The 21,296-nt window shown below is 44.6% G+C and overlaps 1 protein-coding gene across 2 annotated transcripts in view; it reads right to left on the reverse strand.

Annotated features, from left to right (window-relative positions):
• Window positions 1–21,296, reverse strand: part of RHCE (Rh blood group CcEe antigens) — a 692,073-nt gene that overhangs the window by 365,295 nt on the left and 305,482 nt on the right. For both annotated transcript variants that reach the window (XM_069622727.1, XM_069622728.1), the window contains one exon: window positions 12,666–12,852. In XM_069622727.1, the coding sequence (XP_069478828.1) occupies window positions 12,666–12,852 (187 nt within the window). The remainder of the gene's footprint in view (window positions 1–12,665; window positions 12,853–21,296) is intronic.

A 21,296-nucleotide genomic window follows, 5' to 3' on the forward strand; every position in this document is an offset into this window, starting at 1 on the left:
ACACACAGAAGCCTGTAGGCCTTCTTCAACAAGAACCTCCGCCTGACAGACCTTGGAGCGTTATCTCTACGGACTTCGTTGTTGACTTACCCTCCTCTGAGGGGTGTTCCTGCATAATGGTGACCGTGGATTGTTTTACTAAGATGGCCCATTTTTCCCCTCTCCCGGGTCCCACAACAGCTGTGGAAATGGCTTCTGTCTTTACTAAGGACATCTTTCGTCCGCATGGTCTACCTAAGAAGATTATATCCAATCGGGGTTCACAGTACTCTTCGTGCTTTTGGAAGACTTTATGCGAGAACTTGGGTATTGAGAGGGCCATGTCTTCTAGTTTTCACCTGCAGACCAATGGTGAGACCGAACGGACTGATGCTTCCATAGAGCAATATTTACGATGTTTTGTCAAAACTCAACATAATCAACTGGTTTTCTTTACTGTCTACTGCAGAGTTCGCCTATAACAATGCTAGACACAGTGCTACAAACCTTAGTCAGTTCTTTTGTTCTTACGGTTTTCACCCCAGCTTCATTCCCGACTTACACCTGCCAGCTTCTGTTATACCGTCTGTTGATGCCATTCTCTTCAACATTTCCGAAGCCCATAAGATCGCCTATGACAGTTTACGGGCGTGTCAGGCACATTATTGCCATCAAAAAAATCCTCACCTTCTTCCTTCCCCCAGATGGATCATATGCACTAAGGTTTGGTTATCTACTAGATAATTACCTCGTTGGTCGCACCCCTCAAAACTTTCCCTGAGGTATCTTGGTCCGTATTTCATCCTTGACCATCTCAACCCGGTGTCTTACCGTCTCCAATTACCCAAGCACATGAAACGGATTAATCCGGTCTTCCATTCTTCCCAGTTAAAGGAATATCAAGAGGATCCCTATCGACGTGCCCTTCCTAGATCACCCACTATCAAAGATACAACTCCTGAGGAGTTTGAGGTTGCCAACATAAGAGACTCTAGATACAGAAAAGGTAGATTGGTGTACCTGGTGCACTGGAAGGGGTACCCGCATACTGATGGCTCCTGGGAACCGATGTCCCATTTACATGATCCCAGACTGGTTCAGAAATTCCACCGGGCCGATCCCGGTAAGCTGGGGGGGGGGTTTCCCCCTAGGAGGGGGCATACTGTCACGCGCCTTGTGTGCCCTCCATCCTGGCACTTATGGCAAAGATGGCGACTGCTCCGCCATTAAGCGGTGCCGTTCAACCTTCCTCTTTCCTATGTTATCGGTCTAGCTCTTTCCCTTCATTGTTTTGCTTCCGTTCTTAAGCCCTGCCTCTGCTTCCATTCAACGCATTGCAACCCATTGTCTTTTGCTCTGGGTGCCTGCGCTTTACATGTTTAGTATCCTTTCCTGTTTCTTCTCTTCCCCAGGTCTCGTCCTGTTCCCCTTATCCTTTAGCCAGCCTACTGCTTTCTGTTTCTATCCGTCTCTCGGCTTTATTTCTCCCGCCGCCGCTCCTGCTGCTCTCTCGGATTTCTGTCTCTCGCCACCCGCTTATGCTGCTGCGGCTTCGGCGTTCCTTCTTTCCTCCCGCTCCTTACCTCTTCCTCTTGTTCCTTCTCCTCCTTGGTTACTTTCGTTTTGTGCTTTAACCGTATCTTCTGACTTTTTGGGATTCTCTCTGTTTTCATCCAGGTTTCCGCATACGCCCCTGTGTGTGCTGTTCTGTTTCTCTTACCTACTGCCTTTTCCGATTCTTAGCTCCCAGTCTTTCTTTTCTTCTTCCCTATGAATTGTTGGGTTCTTCCTTGGAGTCGCCATCCCTCCAGACTTCCATCTGCTATGGAAGGCATCGCTGTAACTGCTAAGATTAATGCAGAGCGACTTACCATCTGGCTCTCCTGATACCATATCCTTTGTTCAACGAACCATACTACAGACATCCGCTCAACAGATTACCCTTCTAGAACATCCCTAAGCCCAGCTTAAGACTGCTGACAAGAGACGTTTTGTTAAGCACTCGCTTTTTTCCTCTCACTGGCCCTCTCGGGAGGGGGTTCCCTGCATCCCTGTCTCTCTAGGGAGGCAGTGTGGCTTCCGTCTGAGGTCAGCCACATCTCTTCTCAAGAAAAAAGCCACAGAAGAAGGGGCACAGGGAGAAGTCATCTTCCGAAGATTCAGGTGAGGAGCAGTGGGGTTTGGAAGAGCGTGGGATGTCTGGAACTGACAGACATCCACAGCCAGATTAACAAACCGCCAACGGAGACCACAGCGAAGACCAAAAGTGATGCCTTTCCAACACTGCCTGGCTCCTCCTTTTCTCTTGGCCTTAACATCCCAGCCACTCCATCTTGCAAAGGGTGTTCAACCATGAGGGGTCCATCAAATAAAGCCAAGAAACTCCACCACTTCGCCTGCCAAGGCACCAAAGGTACTGTGATGAGGAAGTGCATCTTCCAGCCTCAGGAATCATACAGGGGTTCCACCTTTGTCTTGATCCTGTACTCCTGTAGCATCTCAGGTACTTTGGGGTGGTGGGACCTGTTGAAGTAAAGCAGAACATTATTGAACGTTTATGGACTGGTGTGTAATAAACAAGATAAAGTACACCCTCACTTTTCCCTTAGAGGTTGCCCAGGTGGGGGGATCCTCACACAGTATTACTATTTGAGTCTAAAGAAAGTATACTGCCAATGTTCTGAAACTATGCTGTCTTTCTTCTTAGATCTATGCAGTTACACCTTGCTTAGAAATTATTCTGCTTTTAAAAAACTGTCAGCAGTTGGTGCATTGTTAATTAATCTAAGTATTGTGTGGTACCACATAGCGTACATATATTATTGTTGTTATTAGAATAGTGATGGCAAAGTACAAAGTGTGCTTTTTATTGATGTGTGTATTTATTTGAACAGGAATTTATCAAAATCTTGATGGTAATAAAAGAATTTGTTATCACACAACATATTGTGTGGACATTTCTTTGTGGGGGCCTGGGGATTGACTGTACTTGAGAACCAGCCTGCATCACCTCCTGGGAACTTAAGCCTGGCTGCTCGTCCAACGTTACCCATTGAGAGCCTTGGCTGGGGTCCTCTGTGCTCCTGTCCTCACCATACAGAGGGTAGAAATACAGATAACCACCCGCCAGTCTTTACAGTTATGTTACTGTTAATGTAATGTCTCTATTGCAGCACCATATCATCTTTTCTTTTTACACTAAAAGCACTAGAAACAACTCAAATTAACCAGTTCTGTTTGGGATAAACTGCCTGATCTTGTAGTAGTGACTTGTAACAGATCGCATACAAGCCCAAAGTACAGTTTATTTAGTTTGTCAGCGTGGTGTTACGCTGATAGGGTGTAGGGAAATCAAACTAGAAATGATAAGCGTAACTAAACTACAGGTGTCAGGATGGGTTGACAGAAAGTCCTTTGAGGGTTTAACTATGGGTCTATATTGGTCTTCTCCAGGGGTTGTCCTATAATAAGGTTTATTTGACGGTCTCAGTTCAGTGGTATATTAAGCTGCTTCACCTCATTGCAGTCTGCTACCAGCAAGTATTTCTTCCTCCCTGAATAGGGATAGTCTAAGATCAGATATCATCACGCTCTACACGCAGTTGCTTTCAGCAAGCACAGTGTTCCCTCATGTAATTCTAGTTTCTCCCAGTGTCTGGGGCAAAGCTCGCAACAAGCTCAGCACCCTCTTCCTCAAGTCTCTCACTAATATTGGAAATATTGGTCCTAGTACCCTCCAGCAGTTCTCCAGCCCCAAAGAAGATAGCATCCTGCGCAGTCTTCTTCACTTCTCACTGGTGTTGTTCAGCTCACCCACTGCATTTATACGACTTCTCTTCCTACCTCACTACTGAGGTCTGGTGCCTTGTTTTTATATCCCTCCTCCTGACTCCCTATGGAGTTTGCCATTTGCATGGCCAAGCCTTCAAAAATGAGAATGGGCATCATAAAGTCAATTGCAAGAGACCTGTCCACTTTGCGTGGCTCAGCACTGATTGCACCTTACTCTCTTCGGCTGATCAATTTTACCCCCTGTACGGGATCAAGAGTAAGACTCGGACACAGTTCCATGTTAGATGTTGGTTATTGAGTTTTATTGTCAAAATAATAAGAGGGGTTGGGGAAATCCTGTCTATCCCTAACTCTATGAGGGGCTTGCCTGCCTCAACAAAACTAAGCAATGTCTTTGTCAGGATGCTTAATACATAAAGCGTCTTCAGTCCTGTGTCCAAAACCCTAAACTGACTTTTTACATGCTAAACTATATTCAAGGTGAAAAAGGGGATTTTCTCTGAGCTAAAAACGTATAGAGTTTTCTTGATGTTTTAGTGCAGAAGCGAAAAGGCATAATGTTCTACCAGGAAAGGGGTTCTCTCTTCCCCTATGTTTCTCCTGGTTTCTCCAAATGTGTCTGGCATTTCCGGTAAAGTCAATAATGTTCCAATCTTTTGCAAGGAAATGACTTTCTCCCTGAATATTTATTTTTATCCACTTTATCTCACAGTTTAAAGGGGCGAATGGGGAATGATTCCACCATTGAATCCCTTCAGTCTTCACTGATTCGATGGTCTTCTTGTTGCTCAGAAGAAACTGGGATTTCCTTCATCTCCCTCTGTTTCCTTTCAATGTCAAAATTCTTTGAGATATTTACTTTCGCTCTCCTTCTTGATCTTGGTCCTCTCTTATGTGGTACGGCTTCCCTTTTTTTCAGTATTCTATAACTTCAGGTTATTTTGATTATCTTCTTATCCCTGGTTTACTCTCCAGCCAGGGCTTCGCTGTTTTGTTACTTCTCTTGTTTCTTTTGTCACTCAAAGGGGTAAGGCTCTTCCCTTTCTTCATCATTCGTTATGGTTTCGTGCTCTAATTCTTGTCCTCTCCCTGGTATACTTTCCTGCCAGGATATTGTAGCTTATCCTTACAAAGGGGTATGGGTCCTCCCTTTGATCAATGTGCCATACTTTCAAGGTGGGGTTTGAAACCCCCTTTGCTCACTTCTTTCACCCCTGGTTTACTCTCCTGCCAGGGTATCACAACTTTCTGATTTGGGTGTGGGTCCCAGACTCACTATCCCACCAGTGCTTCCTCGCTTTCTTTTCACTCTTTCTTGTACCCACAAAACGAAACTTCTCCAGTACTGGGTCACTGGCCCTTCCTGTGCAAGCTTTGCATCAATTGTACTGTCTTTACTTGGGTTTTCAACACTGTTTGGTTCTGTACCAATTCTACTGTCTTTACTTAGGCTTTTCCCAATGTTCATATCAATTCTATTACTTTCACTTAGGCCCTTCACAGTGCTTATATCCATATCAATTATATTGTCATCTCTTAGGCTTTGTACAATATTTTTCTCAACTCTATTGCCTTCACCTAGACGTTTCAAATGTTTGTGTCTGTATCAAATATATTGCCTTCTCTTAAGCTTTTCGCAATGTTTGTCTCTTTATTAATGATATGGTCTTCTCTATTTGGGCTCTATCGCATTGGGACTGGCATGCCATATTCGCACGGAAGCTACCCGGTGACCCATGCACTTTCCTTGGGCTTACCGGTTTTACTTGGCGTCTTCGCTTGGCTTTCCTCTGTGTCTGGCAGCTCCAGCTACCCGTTATAGAAAGACAGTGAACTTCTCCCAGCTTGTATTTGCTGCACACTGTCTCCGTAAGCTTCAGAGCTGCATCCCGCACTTACCCTTCTGGAACATCCCTACGCCCAGCTTAAGACTGCTGACAAGAGAGGTTTTTTTAAGCACTCACTTTTTTCTTCTCACTGGCCCTCTCGGGAGGGGGTTCCCTGTATCCCTGTCCCTCTAGGGAGGCAGGGTGGCTTCCGTCTGAGGTCAGCCATATCTCTTCTCAAGAAAAAAGCCACAGAAGAAGAAGGAGCGCAGGAAGAAGTCATCTTCCAAAGATTCAGGTGAGGAGGAGTGGGGTTTGGAAGAGGGTGGGATGTCTGGAACTGACAGACATCCACAGCCAGAGTAACGAACCGCCAACGGAGACCACAGCGAAGACCAAAAGTGATGCCTTTCCAACACTGCCTGGTTCCTCCTTTTCTCTTGGCCTCAACATCCCAGCCACTCCATCTTGCAAAGGTGGTTCATCCATGAGGGGTCCATTAAATAAAGCCAAGAAACTCCACCACTTCGCCTGCCAAGGCACCAAAGGTACTGTGATGAGGAAGTGCATCTTCCAGCCTCAGGAATCATACAGGGGTTCCAACTTTATCTTGGATCCTGTTCTCCTGTAGCATCTCAGGTACTTTGGGGTGGTGGGACCTGTTGAAGTAAAGCAGAACATTATTGAACGTTTATGGACTGGTGTGGTGACAAGATAAAGTACACCCTCACTTTTCCCTTAGAGGTTGCACAGGTGGGGGGATCCTCACACAGTATTACTATTTGAGTCTAAAGAAAGTATACTGCCAATGTTCTGAAACTATGCTGTCTTTCTTCTTAGATCTATGCAGTTACACCTTGCTTAGAAATTCTTTTGCTTTTAAAAAACTGTCAGCAGTTGGTGCATTGTTAATTAATCTAAGTATTGTGTGGTACCACATAGCGTACATATATTATTGTTGTTATTAGAATAGTGATGGCAAAGTACAAAGTGTGCTTTTTATTAATGTGTGTATTTATTTGAACAGTATTTATCAAAATCTTGATGGTAATAAAAGACTTTGTTTTCACACAATATATTGTGTGGACATTCCTTTGTGGGGGTCTGGGGATTCACTGTACTTGAGAACCAGCCTGCATCACCTCCTGGGAACTTAAGCCTGGCTGCCCGTCCAACGTTACCCATTGAGAGCCTTGGCTGGGGTCCTCTGTGCTCCTGTCCTCACCATACAGAGGGCAGAAATACAGATAACCCCCCTCCAGTTTTACAGTTATGTTACTGTTAATGTAATGTCTCTATTGCAGCACCATATCATCTTTTCTTTTTACACTAAAAGCACTAGAAACCACTCAAATTAACCAGTTGTTTGGGATAAATTGCCTGATCTTGTAGTAGTGACTTGTAACAGATCGCATACAAGCCCAAAGTACAGTTTATTTAGTTTGTCAGTGTGGTGTTACGCTAATAGAGTGTAGGGAAATCATACTAGAAATGATAAGCGTAACTAAACTACAGGTGTCAGGATGGGTTGACAGAAAGTCCTTTGAGGGTTTAACTATGGGACTATTTTGGTCTTCTCCAGGGGTTGTCCTATAATAAGGTTTATTTGACGGTCTCTGTTCAGTGGTATATTAAGCTGCTTCACCTCATTGCAGTCTGCTACCAGCAAGTATTTCTTCCTCCCTGAATAGGGATAGTCTAAGATCAGATATCATCACGCTCTACACGCAGTTGCTTTCAGCAAGCACAGTGTTCCCTCATGTAATTCTAGTTTCTCCCAGTGTCTGGGGCAAAGCTCGCAACAAGCTCAGCACCCTCTTCCTCAAGTCTCTCACTAATATTGGAAATATTGGTCCTAGTACCCTCCAGCAGTTCTCCAGCCCCAAAGAAGATAGCATCCTGCGCAGTCTTCTTCACTTCTCACTGGTGTTGTTCAGCTCACCCACTGCATTTATACGACTTCTCTTCCTACCTCACTACTGAGGTCTGGTGCCTTGTTTTTATATCCCTCCTCCTGACTCCCTATGGAGTTTGCCATTTGCATGGCCAAGCCTTCAAAAATGAGAATGGGCATCATAAAGTCAATTGCAAGAGACCTGTCCACTTTGCGTGGCTCAGCACTGATTGCACCTCACTCTCTTCGGCTGATCAGTTTTACCCCCTGTACGGGATCAAGAGTAAGACTCGGACACAGTTCCATGTTAGATGTTGGTTATTGAGTTTTATTGTCAAAATAATAAGAGGGGTTGGGGAAATCCTGTCTATCCCTAACTCTATGAGGGGCTTGCCTGCCTCAACAAAACTAAGCAATGTCTTTGTCAGGATGCTTAATACATAAAGCGTCTTCAGTCCTGTGTCCAAAACCCTAAACTGACTTTTTACATGCTAAACTATATACAAGGTGAAAAAGGGGATTTTCTCTGAGCTAAAAACGTATAGAGTTTTCTTGATGTTTTAGTGCAGAAGCGGAAAGGCATAATGTTCTACCAGGAAAGGGGTTCTCTCTTCCCCTATGTTTCTCCTGGTTTCTCCAAATGTGTCTGGCATTTCCGGTAAAGTCAATAATGTTCCAATCTTTTGCAAGGAAATGACTTTCTCCCTGAATATTTATTTTTATCCACTTCATCTCACAGTTTAAAGGGGCGAATGGGGAATGATTCCACCATTGAATCCCTTCAGTCTTCACTGATTCGATGGTCTTCTTGTTGCTCAGAAGAAACTGGGATTTCCTTCATCTCCCTCTGTTTCCTTTCAATGTCAAAATTCTTTGAGATATTTACTTTCGCTCTCCTTCTTGATCTTGGTCCTCTCTTAAGTGGTACGGCTTCCCTTTTTTTCAGTATTCTATAACTTCAGGTTATTTTGATTATCTTCTTATCCCTGGTTTACTCTCCAGCCAGGGCTTCGCTGTTTTGTTACTTCTCTTGTTTCTTTTGTCACTCAAAGGGGTAAGGCTCTTCCCTTTCTTCATCATTCGTTATGGTTTCGTGCTCTAATTCTTGTCCTCTCCCTGGTATACTTTCCTGCCAGGATATTGTAGCTTATCCTTACAAAGGGGTATGGGTCCTCCCTTTGATCAATGTTCCATACTTTCAAGGTGGGGTTTGAAACCCCCTTTGCTCACTTCTTTCACCCCTGGTTTACTCTTCTGCCAGGGTATCACAACCTTCTGATTTGGGTGTGGTCCCAGACTCACTATCCCACCAGGGCTTCCTCACTTTCTTTTCACTCTTTCTTGTACCCACAAAACAAAACCTCTCCAGTACTGGGTCACTGGCCCTTCCTGTGCAAGCTTTGAATCAATTGTACTGTCTTTACTTGGGTTTTCAACACTGTTTGGTTCTGTACCAATTCTACTGTCTTTACTTAGGCTTTTCCCAATGTTCATATCAATTCTATTACTTTCACTTAGGCCCTTCACAGTGCTTATATCCATATCAATTATATTGTCATCTCTTAGTCTTTTTACAATATTTTTCTCAACTCTATTGCCTTCACCTAGAAGTGTCAAATGTTTGTGTCTGTATCAAATATATTGCATTCTCTTAAACTCCTCGCAATGTTTGTCTCTTTATTAATGATATGGTCTTCTCTATCTGGGCTCTCTCGCATTGGGGCTGGCATGCCATATTCGCACGGAAGCTACCCAGTGACCCATGTACTTTCCTTGGGCTTACCGGTTTTACTTGGCGTCTTCGCTTGGCTTTCCTCTGTGTCTGGCAGCTCCATTTGTTATCCGGTAGTTATACCGCTGGACCAAGTGGCCGTAACAGTAATTATGTTAGGGGCGGTATGCCGATAGATTTACCACTGGGCTAGCGGCCAACTCATGACGAGGCCCAGTGTAAATACAAGAGAAAGATGAAAAAGGAGGTTAAAAATCCCCATTGAAGTCCAATGGGACGCTAAAATGGGGACTAACTGAAGGGTTTTATAGCTCTAAATCACGTGGACTGTTCTTGTTACTGTACGGAATGCTACAACAGTATTTCCTTTTGACAGTGTTTCGATGGGAAATACTGCCAAACTGTAAATGAGGCCCTTACAGTGGAAATTAGATGAAAAGGAGGTATTGATGAAAAACTGGCAGGCCTCTATATGGTCAGGGAGCTCCTCAGCGGCTTACAATATCCTTGTAATGCATGGTAAAGGCATTGTGATGAGCAGACCCCTCTGATGAGAACGTCTTGCCAGAACTCACTTCCATAACTGGTGCCGAGAGGCAACAGTACTCAGCTTGGGCCAGGCCGGCAATGGTGTTCGGTGAGTTCTGTGCTGAGAGCAGCTCATCAGCCGCTAGCCAGGTTGTGCAAGATGCCTGTATCTCACTACAGACGGAAGATGCAGGGATGCCGTCTCCATATGAGAGAAATTGCTTCCATGCATCCCTGCCGTTGTGAGGATATGAGGCATGTGTTCAGGCACAGTATATTGGAGCTCCACACTTCCCTGTTTGGCACCACATAAACTGAGTAAAAGCCCAGAGACAGAGCTGAATGGTCTTTAATTGCATGTGGCAAGCAAGGAACCTCCAGGTCTTAGGTGGACAGATCATCAGGGACCTCTAGTTGAGAGGGGACCATCTCTAGGCATCCCCCCACTCATAGGTGTAGATGGACAGAGGAAGGACCCTAATTGACTCCTTCCAGGCCCAGAAATGACGATGGAAAATAAACAGGTCAGGATGTGTCACATGGTAGGAAGCCCAGTCATGGGAAAGAATCATGGTTGGAGACATTCAACAGCACTCACCTCTTTTCCCCAAAACAGTAACAACCTCATTGTGAGACTCCACTCCCTGAAGATTTGGGAAAATGTGTATTGTGAAAATGTCCCATGTTTGTGCTAGGGGGTTGGAATGAGGGAACGATGGGGGATGGGGACCACCTCCCACTAAGTTGTGTAGGTCCTGGGGGAGGTATATGAGGGATGCATGCCCCCAGTCCATTGCTAGCCTAGTACAATGGTGTACACCAGGACCAACTCCATCCCCTTCCGTAGACTCCCCATAATGAGAGGTTAATTCTAATTAGAAGAGGATGTCTATCTATTTCGTTGCAACAGGAGCCATAGGGATGTCTATTGCTTGGCCGTAGCCAGCTGCGGTGAATTGGATAATTGATTAAAAGAATTTGTTTATAGCCGCAGGCCACCACATATACTTGCTCACGGGACTACCAACGCAGGCTCCCACAGACTCATAGACTCACCCATGTAGAGAAGACTACCTGATTTGCAAAGAGACTCTACGCATCATGTGCTGTTGTGTGTGGCAGGTCCTAATAGGTGTTTGCAAGCCACCACAGATGAAGGCATGGAGTGCGGGCAGCCTGAGTAGCACTAACCATAGAGGGAAGGCATGCAGCAGCAGGGCCACAAACAGATGTGGAGCTGATCACGACTAAAAAGAAAATGGCCGCTCCCCACTATGAAACTGCAGGTTTCAGTGGCATGTGGCATACACACATTACCGGATAATGGAATAGTAGTGAGAGTTTTGTAATTCGCACGCACAGTAACCAATCACAATGCTAAACCATTTAAAAATCCATCTGCTGTTATCAGACAATTATTAGGATCGCAAGGCAATTTGCTCATCTATAAAACAGGCCCAAGAAGGGAGATAGTGCTGGGAGGTAGAGGTCAGAAGCAAAGTGGGTGGAAGCTCGTGTTGTTAAGTGTCAAATAGGTTAGTTGAGGAGAGTTGATAAGGTGATGGTCAAGGCGGTGCAGAGAGGTACTAAGAAGGTAATGAAAGAGACAACAGAGAAGGAGGTTAGAAAGCCTAAGGAGGATGAGTAGATGAACAATGATGCAGTCTGAGAAACAACAGAGGAGGAGGAGAGAAAGATAGAGCAGGATTGGTGAATAACAAAAAGGTGGTAGGAGAACTAACAAAGGGGCAGCAGCCAAAGACCGACGAGTGGCGGATAGGAGAGGAACTTTGGAAGAGGATGCAGGAGTTACAATAGAAGTGGAGAAGAGGGAGGCAGAGGAGAAGGTGACAACTGAGGAAAAAGACCAGCTGATGGAGAAGGAGGAGTAGGGTAGAGCATTTTGTAGCATTGAGGAGGAAAGGAAGGAGGTCCAGATTAAGGATTAGGGGAAAGTAGCAGCCAGCATTACCCAGACACAAGAAGAGTTGGTGTCTAATCCAGTAGACAGGGGCATGGCTAGGCGGCTGTGATTCTGTGGCTGGGCCAGGCTTTGTCAGAGCCTGAGACTGGCTTATGCCCAGTTACACTGCTGCAGCCTTGGACCTTTGGGATTCTGGATAAGGTTCACCAAAGTCTAATCTTGGGACCAAGTGCTAATTATATGAGACGTTTACTGTGGTGGTGGCCACTTCCATTCTCATGATGGCAACATCTTGACAAGTGCAACGAAAGAATATCCAATGCTACAAGAATCAAGAAAGAAACATTGCTAAGAGTATGACTGTCACTTTTGACCACAGGGGAGAGGAAAGGACTGGAAGAGACAACAGTCCTCTAAAAATCTTGAGTACTACATGTTATTGTTTATACCCTGTTTTGAACTGTCCCATTGCATGCCTTAACACTCTTTGGTTGTGCACTTGAATCTTAGAATCCTTTTCTTTGTGTTGTCTGTTGTCACCATTTTAAGTGCTTATGAGAGCCAAGCAACAGATGCTACGCGAGCTGCTGCGCCCACAGCAGACAGAGAGCTATCAGCATCTTGCCTAGCCTTGGTATGCTCTGTATTGGTCCACTTAATACCCCAAATGTTTTCCTTCCTCTTATACACATTTGAATCAGTAAAAAAGAAAAGAAAAGGGGACAACACCAGCTTCCACACTTACCTAGAGACTGTGTGTTCCCTGGTCTCCCTCAGCTGTATATGACAGGTACCTTATTCCATATAATGCAATTTGAGTATGATGCAGTGGGCCGACCGAGGGAGCGCGACAACTGTACTGTGGCCTCTTTCTTGAACTACGAACTAGGCCTCTAAGGAACACGTATCCTTTGGTTGCACTACAACGTTATCAAAGTTTCCAGATTAATACATTGTTCCAAATCCATCTTTATGAATCGTGTGACCTACCTCATGAGGTTTATTTGTACAAATCCGTCTTGAAAGTTAAGTAGCAGTCCATTCACAATAACAGCCCACTGCACGCCGACGGCGGCTATGAGAAGATTAAACGCAATGCTGCTAAATCCGTATCGTCTTAAAAAGGCAAACAGGAACCCACATCCCAGAAAAATCATGACGTTGATATCTTGAAATGCTGTAGTGAAAATGGAAGACAAAGACATTATTAGCTGGCATTGTTGCACTATTTTGGAATATGAGCTGCAGACAACAAGAAGCAACGACATGTTGCGCCAGTAGCACGTACACAGCGAGGGCCAATGCATTCTATTTCCCATTTAGTTCATGTTATCTGATTTTTAAAAATAAAATGTTTTAATGTTATTTGTATAGTGCCTTTATCCAAGAAAATTGCCCAAATATAGTGATGGTTGAATTACAGGAGCAGCTGAAGCTCAGATTCATTTCCCCTGTTCAGGTAAATCAGGATTTCAGAATGATAAACTTGGCGGCCCCCAATACAGAAAGATGGCGAAGAGGCCGCTTGAAATATCCTCTCACACGGATTTGGTCATTTAAAAGGGATTATTTAGGTACAAGGATTAGACCCACCGGTCATATGAAACTGCAGAACATAACTGACTATTTATGGTGCATCATTCTCTCCACTCTCTACATTCCAGATTCTCTCTTACTACCAAGTTCCATTATCCATATCTATTACTTCCTGCACATTTGAATAAACTATCATTACATACCATATATTAATACATAAATGAGAAACTAATACAATAGGATACTACACACCTACCTTCTTTACAGCGACACAATAAATGGGAAACTAATACGAACATATATACATTCTGATGTCTGAACATCACATAACAAAATGAAACTTAAAATGGATACAAGTTACATTGGGCCTCATTACAAGCTTGGAGGTAGACATGCCTTTTTTAGCGGCATGGCTACCCCCAAACTCCGGTCCGGGTCCCGAAAAATGGGATTTACCGGGCCATTCTGACATTTGCAGGCCCGGTAAATCCCATTTTCGGGACACAGACCCGGTACATCCCCATTCCCATTTGAGTCCCCATAGGGCTCAATGGGAATGGGGAGGATGCTAACAACGGTCCCGTTACTTATGGGACCGTTGTTAGTATCCTGGTCTGCTCGCGGGTGCCGGTATCCACGTCTGGTCAGTCCAGACGTGGATACCGCAACCCGCGAGCAAACTCATAATGTGGCGGACAGGAATGAACGGTACCGGTGCCTTACCGGCACCGCTCATTCCATGGCCGCCAGGGTCATAATGAGGCACACTGTCTTTAACCATAAATGAAATCATTGCAATACCTGGAATTAATTTCTCAAAACAAATTGCAGTGCACAAAATGAAACTTTAACTCACATAATCTTTGAGATACGATGGTCTTGCACATACTCGTTTATTGCGACCATCCTTAGAAACCTTTCTCTCACTGTCTCGTTCTACCTCCTTCCCATTACTAACATAGTTCTTCCCACCGCACTCTTGTTTAGAACATCTACATACTCTGTTGAGATTCCAAACTCTTCCATCTGATACTTTGATGGCCCCATGGAACCTTTTAACCGTTTGAATTGGATTAGACCATTTGATCAAACCCCTGGCATTGAAACCTGGGGGTTGTATCCTCCCCAATCGCCTACTTTGATTTGAGTCTCTTTAACCGCACTCCTCACATCAAACAGCTGTTTATTATACTCTTGTCTTTGTAACACTTTTTTGCTCAATCCTTTACAATCAATATTCTTGACACAGGGCCTGCCCAACCACGCAGGACATACCCTTGTATTGGGTTTCCTACCCCTTAGTATTTCAAATGGAGAAATTCTAGTAGTGGAATGTGGCATGAATCTATGAGCAGTAATGGTATCTTCAACTGCTTCCTTCCAATCAGCATTGTTAGCCAATGCACACCTGATTCTATTTTTAATTACTTTATTGAACCGCTCCAGCATTCCATTAGTCTGGGGATGATAAATGGAGCTTGTCCTATGCTCAACCCCCTTTTACTTCAGAAACAAACTCATTTCTTGTGAAACCAATTGCACACCATTGTCAGTGACTATCGTGGTTGGATAGAAATGTTATCTAAAAACACAATAACATCCTTCGAACAAACGGTTTGCACCCACTCAACTTCTACCCACCTGGACAACATATCAATAAGCACCATATAATATTTCAACAAACCTTGACTTCTTATGGGTCCTACAATATCTAAACCTACTCGGTCCCAGGGTATGGCGGGATTTAAGTGATTGGTCATTGCCATCTGCCTAGCCACATAACCTTTAGCCGAATCAACACAACTACAACAATCACGGATGAGTCTTTCTAGTTCCAGATCAACAGCAGGCCACCAAAACTCCTGCCTAACCCTTTGGTTTGTCTTGGTCAGCCCTTGATGCCCCTCATGAGCTATCTGTAATATCCTTTTCCTCACCCCAAAAGGCAGATTAAGTTTTCCACTTCTCAAAACCAAACCCTTATGCAAATGTAGCTCATCGAATATGTGTCTCACCGCATCTGGCAAAACTCCTTTTTTGATCTCACTACTCTTTACACCTGTAACCGAGTAACTCTCTCACCTTTTTGAGAGTTTCATCCAAATCCATAGCCTGCAGCCATTCACTCGCAGACACTATATCCTGATGTATACTAAAAATGTGTTCCTCCGCACCACTCTCACCATCATCTACATTTTCAACTACATTGGTCAATCTTGATAAACAGCCAGCGGATATATTCTTAACAACCGGAATGAATCCACATCAAATTTATACTGTTGTAGAATCGCTACCCATTTCATAATCCTCAATGAAGTTTTATCAAGTCCTTAAGTGGTAAGTATCTCCTTAAGTGGTTTGTGATCAGACCTCACAACAAACTTTGTTCCCCAAATAAATGACCTGAACTTCTCAACAGCCCATTTAACAGCTAGTAGCTCTTTCTCAATAGTTGAATAATTGGTCTCAGCTTGTTTCAATACCCTTGAAGCAAATGCAATAGGATATTCAATTCCACATTCCTCTTGCGATAAAACTGCCTCCAAACCATGGTTGCTAGCATTCGTGGTAATGGTGCTAGTGGTGTTTGGATTAAAAGATTTGAGTGTGGGTGCAGCATTCAAATCAAGCTTGATTTTATTGAACTCATCGTCACACACATCATTCCAATCGAACCTCATATTCTTTTTCACCAATTTTCTCCTGTGAAATTTCTAGATCTGGAATACACTTTGCGTAGAACTCAGCCATCCACAAAAATGAAATGAATTTTTCCTTATTATCTGGGCTGGTAAAATTCAAAATGTTGTTGACCAATTCCTCCTTGGGTTTTATGCCTTTCTCAGATATCTCATGGCCTAAATACTGTATGGTAGACCTATTGAACTTATACTTATCTTTACTCAGTGTGAGTCCAGCATTCTTAAATATATAAAGAAAAACCTTATAGAGCCTATCATCATGTTCCATTTGATCCTTACCATATATTAATACATCATTCTGAAAACATAAAATGCCCTGCATTTGATGAAAAAGCTGATGCATCACTCGTTGGAACACAGACGCAGCAGAAACAAGGCCAAAAGGCATTCTTTTGCAACAAAATAATCCTTTACTGTGAATAAATGTAGTGATATCTCTTGACATGGGATGTAAAATTACTGTTGTAAAGCCTCTCTGCAGTCTCTCAGCTCGGAACCCATACACAGACCTGCTGTGGAGTCTCTGATTGGTCCAGGTAGAGCTTTATTATACAGTATGTACAGTATGTACATAATCCAGTTACTCTTCAGTATATACAGTCACATATGGAACAGGACAGGAACATGGATGGGTAATAACAGTACATACAGAGAAGCAGAGCCACCGGCCATCCTACCATACCTAGCTCAGGCCCAACTGACACTCCTAGAACATTCACTCACAAATCCTCACAACATTCTACTGAGCTACTCATTCATGCATCAATATTCTGATAGCAAGCGCTCCAGGCCAGTGACAAGACAAGACTACAAAATAACAATTACCTGATGGTATGCAGACCTCAGATCCAACATACTCATAGTTTGTGCACCTCTAATAGTACCCAACATTTCAGCTATATTCGGTAAAGAATTTCTGTCAGGAATTACACATTTATTTACACACCTAAGGTCTATACACAACCTCAATTTTCCATTAGGCTTGTACACAATCACCAAAGGTGACACCAATTATGATGACTCAATCCTTTCAATCACACCTTCAGTCACTAATCTTTCAAGTTCCTCTTTTACAGCTGACTTATGTTCAACGGTACAGGCCTCAGTTTTTGTACCACAGGAGTAGCATCATGCTTTAACTTAATCTTATGGCTGAAATCCTTTAACACACCCAGTTCTTCCCTGACCACTATGTGTTCATCAACCACCGGTCATATCAAACTGCAGAACATAACTGACTATTTACAGTGCATCATTTTCTCCACTCTCTACATTCCAGATTCTCTCTTCCTACCAAGTTCCATGTTCCATATCTATTACTTCCTGCACATAGGAATAAACAAACATTACATACCATAAATTAATACATAAATGAGAAACTAATACAATAGGATACTACGCCGCTATGTTTCTTATGACAGGAATGGCTGTTGCTCCATCTGCAGATTTCCAACTTTCTTTTTATTTATAGTGCATTTGTAAGGCGCTTATACATCAAGAGAATTGTGCTTCAAAGCACCCGCAGGGCAACAGGGAGGGACCCAGGGACCAAAATGCCAGACGTAGAGGAAGTGACATAACATGAGCCTTCACCACTGATGACATAACAGGAAGTGATCCCACTCCGAAGTGACTACATGGGAAGGGATGGAACACGACCTTTAACCCCTTGACAAAACAGGAAGCGGCATCACATAGCATCGTTCCTAAGTACACTACGAAAAATATGGTTACAATATCACAGTAATGTGATATACATTTCACACAAGAATGGTTTACCATATGTATTGTTAATATCAGTGTGTGTAGGCCCATATTGCCAAATTACTGTGAATGCAAGCAGATGTCCAGGGCCAAATGATAATGATGTGTTATTATATAGCACTTACGCCTAAGTGATATATATAGAACAAATATACATACAATGTCACCCAACCTGTGTTGGTACTTATTTATCAACCACAGAAGGATGAAAGGCTGAGATGGCTTTTCCGGGATTGCAACCTGCAGATCACACACACACACACATCGCAGCAGCAAGCGCTCAACCTCCTGAGCTATCTTACCAACTATAGTAAAATGAGCAATTACATGTCTGGATGTTCTCAAAGTCAGAAAGCAAATTAAACTGGTAATTGAGATTTAACAGCAGACTAGTTAATCTGCAGGTCTGGTGCTAAGTTGGCCAAATGTCAAACCTGCGAGGATCTAATGTTCAGGCTTCAGAGATTGGCAAAATACATACCATTGGGAGGGTTCATAACTGTGTATTAAATGATTTAGAGTAGCTCAGGAAAAGCAGCACACTCACACATCCCGTACTCTGGGCACTTGTTACCTCATACATGCAAACAAACATCCTGAACAGAATATCATGAAATAGGAAAGATAGACACATTAAAACAAAGCATTAATTGTGGCACAATGAAATCAAGGGCCACTTTATGTGCTATGGTCAAACATTCCTACACTCTACACAAGCTTTTAGGCACACAGATTTTTTTCAAGTGACCGAGCACACTGAGATGCAATGTCTTGTGATGATCTTAACAGAGACAACACGAGAAAAAACATGCTAAAACTGCAACTTTGCGAAAAGCAAAATACATTGGGGGTCATTACGAGTTTGGAGGTATCCATGGTGCTATTAGCGCCATGGCTGCCTCCAAACCCAGGTCCGGGTCCGATCTGGCTGAATAGGGACTTACCGGGAGATTCCGACCTATGCGGACCCAGTAAGTCCCCATTCAGTTAACCATTCCCCATTCCCATTTGAACCCCCATAGGGCTCAATGGGAATGGGGAAGGTTCTAATAACGGGCCCGCAAATTGTGGGCCTGTTATTAGCTCCAAGATCCCTTAACGTGACCCGCAGAGAACGATTGGTCAGACCAGCTGTTCCTGCTGGGACCCGCTGAGGGACCTCGGAATAGGGCGGTAAGGGTTTACCGGTACCGGCATCATTACCGGTGACCGTTAACCCTTACCGCCCAACTCGTAATGACCCCCATTGTCCGAAATTGATGCTTATTCTACTCTAAATGCTTTTTTGAAGTGGTTGTCTGCATTATGAAGTTGAGGTGTTTAAGAACAGAATAAATCAGTGACTCACCCCTGAGGTGGGCCTGAAATAAACCTTTAATGAGTCCAGCAATGATTGTATAGAATTCCAGAAACACAAATTATTTGTTATTCCTATTCTTTCTTATTTAGGGCCACTGCTCAGTGTTACCTGCTCAATGGTACCCTTGTGGAACCAGCTGTTTTTTTTGTTTAAAAGAGCCCTGAAAGAGTTAGCCAGCCGCTCCAGAAACAAAGAGCCACATGGCCCTGTACACAATGTTGGAGCTTAAATTAAAAAAATGTAATCTTTAAAAAAATCTTTTTAGGATTAGCAAGGGAGACGTTAGGGGTTGCAGTCGCAACCCCTGGTGACCCCCAAATGACTTCCCTGGAAGAAACATGGGAATGACAATCAAATAAAGCAATGAAAGATAGAGGCAGACCTACTAGGCATTGTGAGCATTCAGAATGTGCAAGTCCAGAGAGAGAGAAGGGATGAGGGAGTGGGGGTAAGTGCTAGGTGTATCAAGAGGGAGGTGCTATGGAGGGAGTAGCTGTAAGTGCCTAGGTGGAGTGGCCAGCTGCCAATAAATAAGTGCAGGCCTCTGGTGGCATAGGCTAGTGGGTGCCAAAGCAAGTGCTGGGAGCAGGCGAGGCTGAAGGCGATTGAGTGTGGGAGGCCAGGACCCAGGAGGACACATAAGGACCCTGGTCACCCATCTCAACAACTGTGGAGTTTAGCAGAGGAGGGAGGAATGGAAGAAGGAGGTGAAACGGAAAGTCTTGAGGAGCTACCAGAATTTGAGGAGATTCAGTTCAAGACGAAGAGGCAGGGGGTGGCTGTTTCATAGGAGGTAGCCCGCTGAGGAAAGAGACCGGCCAACAGCTCGCTGTTTAGCACAGCGCTTCACAAGCAGAGAATTGGTGCCGGAGGAACGTAAAGAACATAAAGATCTGAAGGGAACTGGCCACCAGGGGGCACGCGGATTTGGTCTGACTTCACGTGAGCTCTGCCACTTTGGGTCCCTAGGAGGGATTGAGCCCCCACTTTGACGACCCCCCCAAGATTCTACGTCGGTGTGCCACCAGCAGAGGACCCCCCCCTCCGTTCGATGGAAAACCCGAACGAAAACGGCCCCTGCAAACTGGAGATATATATCCCTCAAAAAGACATTCACACATAACGGCGCCGAAACCCGCTCGCAGGAAACTGCACAATGGTCGGAAGCGGACCCTAGGCCTGCCAAACGGAGAAAACCTGAAAGACCCTGAACCCCGGCCACGGAATTCACACTCCCGGCGACGTTCCTCGCCGCAAAGGGGATGGGACAGCCTCGGTCGAGTCGGCGGAGCCTCCGAAGAGCGGGACCGGCCTAGGCCCTGAGACAGCGCTGAGCGGGGAAACAGTAGGCCCATTCCATCTACCCCGTGAACAACGGCGCCACCACCACGCAGCGGCGGTTTGGACCCCTCTCGGCCTGAATGTTTCATCCTGCACAAGAAGAAAACAACCCCAAAGCGTCGCCGGACCTGAACGCTGCCTAAAGGGCACCCCGGGTAACCCATACACAGTACTGAACCGCCCGTACCCTGGGCATATCAATAAACGCACAACAGACATCTCTCCCAACACCTAATTTACAGAGAACGTCGACGTTGGAGTGCAGAAGGTAGGGCCCCTGACCCAGGGGCATGTGCCTCCACTGCCCCCGACTCCATCTCCCCATCGAACAGCCTTGGTGACACTAAGGAGCTTTGGGAGGACCAATGGACATTAGGGAGAAACTAGCCACATTCTCCTACGTCTCGACTTCATCCGAAAACTGTGCCCATACCATGGCGAACCCAAATCCCTCGGGAAGTGAATCCGCAGCTACCAAAGGGGACATTGCCGCCTTGCTGGGTGAAATAAAGAATATGGGCGCCAGCATTGGCTCCAAAATTGACAAGATTACCCAACGTCTAGATACCATGGAGGAGAGGCTCGAAAACAACCAAGCGTCCATGGACACTCTTGAAACGCAACTCGACCAGTGGATGACCGAACTGGAGCATCGAGAGGAGAGCTTCAAACTCAAGCTTGATGACTTGGAAAACCGAGAGAGGCGGAACAATCTGAGGATTTTCGGAATCCCGGAACGAGAAGGGGAGACGGAGAGCGATCTGAAGAACACCCTGCACGATATCATCAAACTCTTAGTCGCCGACGATGCAGTTGACGAACCTAAGACAGAGAGGATACACAGACCCGGAGGGCCCCCAGGCGGACCAAGATCTGTCCTTGCTCGATTTCACCGCTTTCAGGACAAAACACAAATTC

Source organism: Ambystoma mexicanum, chromosome 11 (assembly GCF_040938575.1).
Source record: "Ambystoma mexicanum isolate Mex_15411 chromosome 11, UKY_AmexF1_1, whole genome shotgun sequence".
NCBI lineage: Eukaryota > Metazoa > Chordata > Amphibia > Caudata > Ambystomatidae > Ambystoma > Ambystoma mexicanum.